The 8,824-nt window shown below is 37.0% G+C and overlaps 1 protein-coding gene across 1 annotated transcript in view; it reads left to right on the top strand.

The window, feature by feature from the left end:
• NUP210L (nucleoporin 210kDa-like) overlaps positions 1-8,824 on the top strand; it is a gene marked incomplete at its 3' end in the record, with an annotated part of 101,378 nt that overhangs the window by 20,707 nt on the left and 71,847 nt on the right. Inside the window, exons 8-10 of the mRNA XM_008592832.1 lie at positions 1,205-1,273; positions 2,237-2,343; positions 3,016-3,156. Of these exons, the coding sequence (XP_008591054.1) occupies positions 1,205-1,273; positions 2,237-2,343; positions 3,016-3,156 (317 nt within the window). The remainder of the gene's footprint in view (positions 1-1,204; positions 1,274-2,236; positions 2,344-3,015; positions 3,157-8,824) is intronic.

The raw sequence follows: 8,824 nt of genomic DNA, 5'->3' as shown, positions 1-8,824 counted from the left end.
TTATTGATTTTTGTTTGGATGTCTTAGGTGTCTTTTGTTCCTTTCTTTCTGATTTACTGTTCGAAGACAAAAAAAAAAAAAAAAAAATCGAGAATCTGGGATCCAGAAGTAGATGAAGTTTATTTCTTTGTTGTTGTTTCAATCAAAAGAGAGCAAGAATGGAAGTAGATGAAATTTGAACAGTGAGAATACATTAACAGCATCCAAAGACTTCTGACAGTGCTATGACCAGCATGGTGGTAATATAGTTTGCAATTTAAAAAATTAAAATTAATATGCTTAATATGAGTATAGAAATCAGAACAGTGGTTACTGTTCTGGAGGAAAGAAGATTAACTGGAAAAAGCAAGGAGGGAACTTTCTAGGATGAAGGAAATGTTCTATATCTTGAATGAGGTGTTGGTACATAGGTATATCCATTTGTCAAAACACACTGGCACTTAGAAATATATGTTTTCTAGGCCGGCCCGTGGCTCACTCGGTAGAGTGTGGTGCTGATAACACCAAGGCCACGGGTTCGGATCCTATATAGGGATGGCCGGTTTGCTCACTAGCTGAGCGTGGTGCTGACAACACCAAGCCAAGGGTTGAGATCCCCTTACCGGTCATCTTTAAAAAAAAAAAAAAAAAAAAAGAAATATATGTTTTCTTTAAGTAGTTATACTCAATTGAAAAATAACAAAAATAGAAAAAGAAATCTAAATGTAAATGACTCCCACTAGCATGGGTTATATTCCTTTACTTGTTAGTGTGCTGGTGCACTGGTGGCAAAATAAACCTGTGTTTTCTTATGAAAAAAGTTTTTTTGAAATTCAAGGGGGCCAGCCCGTGGCTCACTCGGTAGACTGCGGTGCTGATAACACCAAGGCCATGGGTTCGGATCCCACATAGGGATGGCCGGTTTGCTCACTGGGTGAGCGTGTTGCTGACAACACCAAGTCAAAGGTTAAGATCCCTTTACCGGTTATCTTTTTAAAAAGAAAAAAAAAAAAGAAATTCAAGAATATTTCATCCTGTGATGACTAAGAGTCCCTCAGACTTTGCTCAGAAGGATATACATTTAAGTTTTGGCTTTCCAAGGAATAATTAAAGATACAATTTTTGTTTGTTTTTGTTAGCAGGTTATTTATTTATTTATTTGCTAGCTCACCTTTCTTTTTTCACCCAATTCTCTCTCATACCATTTCCTTAAACAAATATTAAGATATCCATATGCGATTTGTATCTGGACTCCCAAATTGCACCATATATGTTGTAGAGCCTGGATTTTTAGGTAATTTTAGAAAATAATTTTCAGAAAGTCGAACTGTTTAAATTATTTCACTAAAATGAACACATTAAAAACTAGTGTTTCTGGGCCGGCCCGTGGCTCACTTGGGAGAATGCGGTGCTGATAACACCAAGGCCCCGGGTTCGGATCCCACGTAGGGATGGCTGGTTCGCTCACTGGCTGAGCGTGGTGCTGACAACACCAAGTCAAGGGTTAAGATCCCCTTACCAGTCATCTTTAAAAAAAAAACAAAAACAAAAAAAACTAGTGTTTCTTTAACCTTTGTTTTGAGACTTAACTTCAAATTCAACCTTACTTTGAAATATTTTCTCACATTGTTCTATACTATCTTCAAGAATGAAGCATCTTGGGCCGGCCTGTGGCTCACTCGGGAGAGTGCGGTGCTGATAACACCAAGGCCACGAGTTCAGATCCCATGTAGGGATGGCCTGTTTGCTCACTGGCTGAGCGTGGTGCTAACAACACCAAGTCAAGGGTTAAGATCCCCTTATCGGTCATCTCTATAAAAAGAAAAAAAGAATGAAGCATTTTGAAATAGATTTTGAAAAAATATGAAAATCCATGTAATATAGTCTGGGTTAGGAAAAGAGACTTTATACAAGGAAAATAGAATCTTAATGTTTTTAGGCTATGATACAAGGAGTCTGACTGAAAGAAGCTGAAACTTTGCCTGACACATTAGGAATGAGCCAAAATTGTGGTTTATTCTTGTCTGAAGTGAGAGTGTTTCTTTGTACCTGAAATGAACTAAGTTAAACCAGGATTTTTTGAACTCCAAATTATTATACAATTTGAGAGAAGGAACTAAAAGATCTGCTTTGGAAATCATCTCCATCTTTTAGCAAGTTTCACTTTTTGAATAGCTTTTTAAAGTTTGTGTATTTTAATTCATTGTAGAAAAATGATGGCCTCTTCTAATATTTTTGTTTCTTATTTTATGTATAGGTTTTACTGTCCAACCTGGAGACCGATGGAGTCTAGAGGTGGGACAGGTGTATGTCATTACAGTAGAAGTGTTTGATAAAAGCAACACAAAGGTCTATATTTCAGATGTGAGTCTCTCTTTTGTATTTTTCTAGCTCCTTGTATGGATAACTCCTTGAGCGGGTTATCTTTCTGGCTAGAAAGCCCTCTTTCTTCCTTTGCTTCCAGATATTACCTTTGGAAAATCAAGCTACTAGTTTTCTATTATTATTAAATAGTTCTGTCCTTGAGGAATGCTAAACCAGAAGTAAAAGATATAATTTGGTCATAATTACAGAAAGACATTGAAGAGAGCACCAGTGATAACACTTTGGAGGGGATCCTCATTCTTCGACTTCACTTCAGAGATGGTTACCACAGTTTTGTACTGGTGAACATTGTAGTATGAACATCAGATTTGAAGTATTGTACTCACTGTCCAGGGTCCCTTTTTTTCTCCTGAGAATTTTCAACTTATGGAATGGCACAAATTACACTAAAATTTACATAAGCTTTGACTCTTTCTGTTCCTGATGCTTGCAAGATCTTTTAAAAACTAGTACCATTTTAAAATTATATCTTCCTAACTTAGTAAGAACTTCCATGAAGGAGAGCAAAGGTTTTGTTTTTATTTCTTTATCCCCTGAATGTATAGCCACAGTTTTATATATCCCCTGAATGTATAGCCACAGCTTTGGGATTAAGGTGGCATTACAGAAAACACATCTTGAGGTTTGTGTTGCTGTTGGGCTGATTTTCAGAATCTCAGGATTTCATACAACTTTCTAAGGGAGTACTTTGAAGAGCAACTAACTACTGTGAATGGATCTTACCATGTAGTAAAAGCCTTGAAAGATGGTGTTGTGATGATAAATGCATCCTTGACTTCCGTCATTTACCAGGTAGGAATTAAAAGTGTGGTCTTTGTACCTTAAGAACACTGAAGAACCTTGGCTGACTTGTTGATTTGTAAGCAGGTATATGGCATATACCATCTTTATCTTTCACAAAAATAAAAAAGAAACTGATAAACAATACACTCAGTAGTTTATACCTCTACAAATTTTCTGTTCTAATCTTTGTTATTGCACATATCTGCATTTGTGGTCATTGTGTGTATATCATCTGGGGTTCCTTTAAAAAATTATTAAATACGCACATTTCCATGTGTCATCAGGTCCACAGTAGGTACCTTTTATTCTAAAAATCCAAAGGGTAAATATACCAATTTCTTTAGCCAAGCCCCCAACATTGAACTTTTGCATTAATTATGTCTATTTTTTTACTATTATAAATGGCATAACTGAGTATCTTTGTACATTTTTTTCCCTTTTAGTTGATTTTCAAATGGTGTAATACCAGAAATGGAGTTACTGGGTGAAGGGATAAGAAATGAATCTGTTTCTAATGCCTCCAAAATATATGTGTACTGATTTTTAATAGCCCATCAAACCTCCTTTTCTCTCCTAAACCTTTTTCTCCAGTGCTTCTTTCACCTACTTGTTTAAGACAAAATCCCAAGAGTCATTCTTCTTCTTCTTCTTTTTTTTTTTTTTTTTTAAGATGACCGGTAAAGGGATTATAACCCTTGACTTGGTGTTGTCAGTACCACGCTCAACTAGTGAGCTAATCAGCCATCCCTATATAGGATCCGAACCTGGGGCCTTGGTGTTGTCAGCACCACACTCTCCCGAGTGAGCCGCGAATGGCCCTCCAAGAGTCATTCTTGATTCTGCCTCTCCCTCAGCTTCTACATTCAATATATTATTAAGTGCCATATCAATTCTTCTAAATGTCTCTCAACTTTGTTTATTTCTTGCTATCCCCACTGCTATCTTTCACCTAGACTTTTACAGTAGCTTCCTAACTGATATTCCTACCTCCTGTCTTGCACCTAGCTAGAATGATATTCCAAGAACTACAAAAACTGTTATATGTTTACCTGTTTAAATTCCCTTGGTAGCTTCCTATTGATTTTAAGGTAGTTTAAACTTCTTAACACGGTTTTACAGGACCCTCTATGACAGAGATCACAAACTGGTAGCCTGGAGACTATCTCAGTTTGTAGTCTTGCTTTTTATTTTTGCATGTAAGTTTCTTTTTAATTGGAAAATTTCAGATAGAATCGAAGACTTTGATTTTCTAGAAAAATATGAAGATCTGATAACAGTCAGCTGGAACAGATAGTGGTTGCACCATTTACACTGTACTTTTCAGTCTGCTGTAGTTCCTACCATTCTCTATTATTTTATATCCAGTTTAATAAACCGGTTTATCTTATCTACCTGGTACCTGTAGACATTTGAGTATGTGACTCCACCTAAATGATTGGTGCCTGACTTCTCCAGTCTCAGGTGTTGTCATTCTCTCTTACGCTCCAGCCACTCTGAACTTTCTGTTCCTAGAAAATGCCTTGTTACTTTTTGCCTTTAAGTTATTTTTTCCTTTGTTTTCTTTCTGTTTTTATAAACAAATGCAGTTCTTTTTGTCTACAACACTTTCTCTCTATTCAGTGTACAGATCCATAATATTCATCATACTTTAATGTTATTATTTGCATCTTCCATCAGATTTTAAACTTTGAGGTAATGACTATCTACTTTGTTCATAGCTCTTTCCCTAACATTTAACAGGAACTGACATAGAGTTGGTACAAATAAATATTTGTGGAATGAATTAATATTAAATAATGAATTTGGATTGGTATGGTCAGGCATGGATCTACATTTATTATTCAGATAAATCCATTTTTTTCAACAATATTTAATACACAGTGATTTATCCTATTTCTAGAATTGCCCTTCAATCCCACAGGTTCTGCTTTTTAAAAAGTATTATGTTTTAAAATCTGAGCTCATACTTTTCTAAAAAATTGTTTATATATTTGGTATCATTGCCTTGATCCTACTGTTTATCAAGTTCAAATTTGACCTGGAGATTTTAATTGACATTCATTACACTCTTAATTCAGTGAAGATAGAGACAGGTCTTGAGTTTTCCTTGTTTCCTTGGTACCTAGTTAAGAAAGTTGGATAATAATTTCTATTTTTCTGTGTTTGGGGATAATATGAGGATTATTTATTATCTGAAATTTGGAAGAAGTCTTTATTGAATATACTGGAGCACTTAACCATTTTTGAGAAAGAGTTATCATTAATAACTTTTTTTAACTTTTTATTTTGAAATTATTGTAGATTTATAGGAAGTTGCAGAAATAGCACATAGGACAACACAGTTGTACAAGTGGCCAGTGAGCACATGAAAAGATGTTTAACATGATTAGTCATTTTAAAAATGCAAATCAAGGGCCGGCCTGGTGGCGCACTGCTACAGTGCGCCGCTTGGGAGCGTGGTGGCGCTCCTGCCGAGGGTTCGGATCCCACATACAGACCGGTTCACGCTCACTGGCTGAGCGAGGGGTGGGTGCAGCACCAAGGGTTGCGATGCCGTTGCCGGTCCTGGTCCGGTACGGGCGCGACACTGAGGGTTGCGGTCCGATGCCAGACACGAAAAAAGACAAAAAGGAAAAAAAAAATGCAAATCAAGGGCCGGCCCGGTGGCGCACTGGAGAGTGCACCGCTTGGGAGCGTGGTGGCGCTCCCGCTGAGGGTTCGGATCCCATGTGGAGACCGGTTGCCGCTCACTGGCTGAGCGCGATGTGGGTGCAACACCGAGGGTTGCGATCCCGTTGCCGGTCCCCAGTACGGGCGCGACAACGAGGGTTGCGATCCTGTTACCGGTCAGTAAAAAAGACAAAAAGGAAAAAAAAATGCAAATCAAAACCACAGTGAGATACTACTTCACACCCACTAGAATGGCTAAAATCAAAGACAGACAGTGACAGGCGTTGGTGAGCATGTAGAGGAATTGGAACCCTCTTATGCTGTTGGTGGAAGTGTAAAACGGTGCAGCCGTTTTGGAAAACACCTGGCAGTTCATCAAAAGTCTCAGCATACAGTTACTATATCATCCAGCAGTTTCATTCTTATGTATATATGCAAGAGACATGAAGAGGTATATACACCCAAAAACTTGTACATGGATGTTCATAGCAGCATTTTTCATTATAGCCAGAAAGCAGAAAAAACCCAAATGTCCATCAACTGATGGATAAATAAACATGGTATATCCATATAATGGATAAAAAGAAATGAGGTACTGATATATCCTACAACATGGATGATTCTCGAAAACCTTGTCCTAAGTGAAAGAAGCCACTGGCAAAAGACCACATGTTGTATGATTACATTTATGTGAAATATCAAGAACAGGCAAATCTGTAGAGACAGAAAGTAGATTAGTGATTACCTAGAACCAGAGGGAGTGGAAAGCTTAGAGGGTAACAGCTGAGAGGCGTGGGACTTCTTTTTGGGATAATGAAAATGTTCTAAAATTGAGTGTGGTGATGATGCCTGCAAAATTGTGAATATACTAAAAGCCATTAAGTTGTACACTTTAAATTGGCATATAGGTCAATAAAACTATTAAAAATATACATATATACTCCGTGTTCTTTCTCCACTCCCACTGCTTCACTTGACTAGCCTAAAAAACCAAAATACACATATACGTAAGGTCCCTTGAACCTTTTACTCAGTTCTCCCAATGATGACATCTCATATAACTAGTATAATATGAAAACGAGAAAATTAACATTAGTACAATACTGTGTGGTTTTTTGGGTTTTATGGGGTGGATTTGTTTTTGGTGGCTGGCCGGTAGAGGGATCAAACCTTGGACCTTGGTGTTACCAATACCACACTCTGAACAACTGAGCTAACTGGCCAGCCCAGTACAATACTGTTAATTAGACTTCAGACCTTAGTCAGTTTTTATATGTACTCATTTTGTGTGTCTGTGTCTGTGTGTTTATGCGATTTGGATCCATGTATAGATTCATGTAAGTGCCACCACCATCATCATATAGAACTGTTCTATCACTACAGAGGAAATCCCTTATGCTAATTTCTTATAGTCACACCCACTCCTGTCCCTTCCCTATCCCCTAGAATCTGTAGTTTTGTCATCTTGAGGATGTTATATAAATGAAGTTATACAATATGTAAACTTTGAGATTGGCTTTTTTTCACTAAGCGTGATGCCCTTCAGATCTATCTAAATTGTATGTCAGTATTTCACTTTTTAATAATTGCTGAGTAGGGGCCGGCCCGGTGGCACACTGCTACAGTGCGCCGCTTGGGAGCGTGGTGGCGCTCCCGCCGAGGGTTTGGATCCCACATACAGACCGGCCGCTCACTGGCTGAGCGAGGTGCGGGGGCAAAACCGAGGGTTGCGATCCCGTCGCCAGTCCCGGTCCGGTACGGGCGCGACACTGAGGGTTGCGGTCCGATGCCGGACACGAAAAAAGACAAAAAGGAAAAAAAAAAAATTGCTGAGTAGTATTCCATTGTATGGATATACTGGAGTTTGTTTAACACTTGTTGAAAGATATTTGGATTGGTGTTTGGCTATTTCAAATACAGTTTCTCTGAGCTGGCCTGTTAGTCAGTTGGTTAAGAGCACAGCCTTATAATGCCAAGGTCACAGGTCTGAATTCCAGTACTGGCCAGCTGCAAAAAAAAAGAAGCTTCTCGGAACATTCTTGTATAGATTTCGGTGTGAACATAAGTTTTAGTTTCTCTGTGCAATTGTTGGGTCATATGTTAATGACATATTTAGCTTTTTTTTATTTTGACATATTTAGTTTTATAAGAAACTGCCAAACTATTTTCTAGAGTGGCTGTACAACTTTATTTTATATTCCCATCAACAATATGTGAGAGATCATTAGTAAGTTTTAAAGTTTCTTCTTTTTTCTTCCATAGTTGTTTTGAGCTCTCCATTTTTCTATTGTATAATTTCGATAATAAATATTGGTGGATGAAATTCCATGTTGTCAAATCTGTTTTGCATATAGCTGAGAATATTACTCATCTTCAATTTTTAAAAGGTTAATTATTCAGTTTATTAAGTTGCTTTTTCTATTAATGATTTCTTTTTTGTGCTTTGTTCATACTTTTAGATATTTAAAGAACTTTCATACTTCCACAGGACATTAGAGGAAAACATATTTTTAAGCATTCATAATTATTAAAGTATGAATATTTATTGTAGAAAAATAGTAGAAACAGAAATTATAAAATGAAATGTAAAATTCACCCATAATGCCACCGTTTAGAGGCAAGTACTATTAACATTTTGACAATTTCCATCTGATTTCTTTTTTCTACATTTTTTCTTTACAATTTTTCAAGAACCTTGCTAAAATGACTTAATAATTCTAAAATTCATCTATAGAGTCATTTGGATTTTCTACTATATTATCTATAATTATCCACAAGTTTCGTTTCTTTCTTTCCAGTCTTCTTTTTCCAATCCTAATACCTTTTACTTCTTTTTCTTGCCTTATTTAGTCATTAATACAGTTCTGAATAGAAATGATAATGGTGGGCATTTTTGTCTTGTTTCTGATCACAAAAGGAAAGCTTTTACCATTTCTCTATTAAGTATGATGTTGGTTAGGTTTTTTTTTTTTTTTTTTTTCCGTGACCGGCAACGGATCGCAACCCT

Source organism: Galeopterus variegatus, unplaced genomic scaffold (assembly GCF_000696425.1).
Source record: "Galeopterus variegatus unplaced genomic scaffold, G_variegatus-3.0.2 Scaffold154, whole genome shotgun sequence".
NCBI classification, from domain to species: domain Eukaryota; kingdom Metazoa; phylum Chordata; class Mammalia; order Dermoptera; family Cynocephalidae; genus Galeopterus; species Galeopterus variegatus.
Note: the sequence above shows the minus strand (reverse complement) of the source record. Positions and strands in the feature narration are given on the sequence as shown.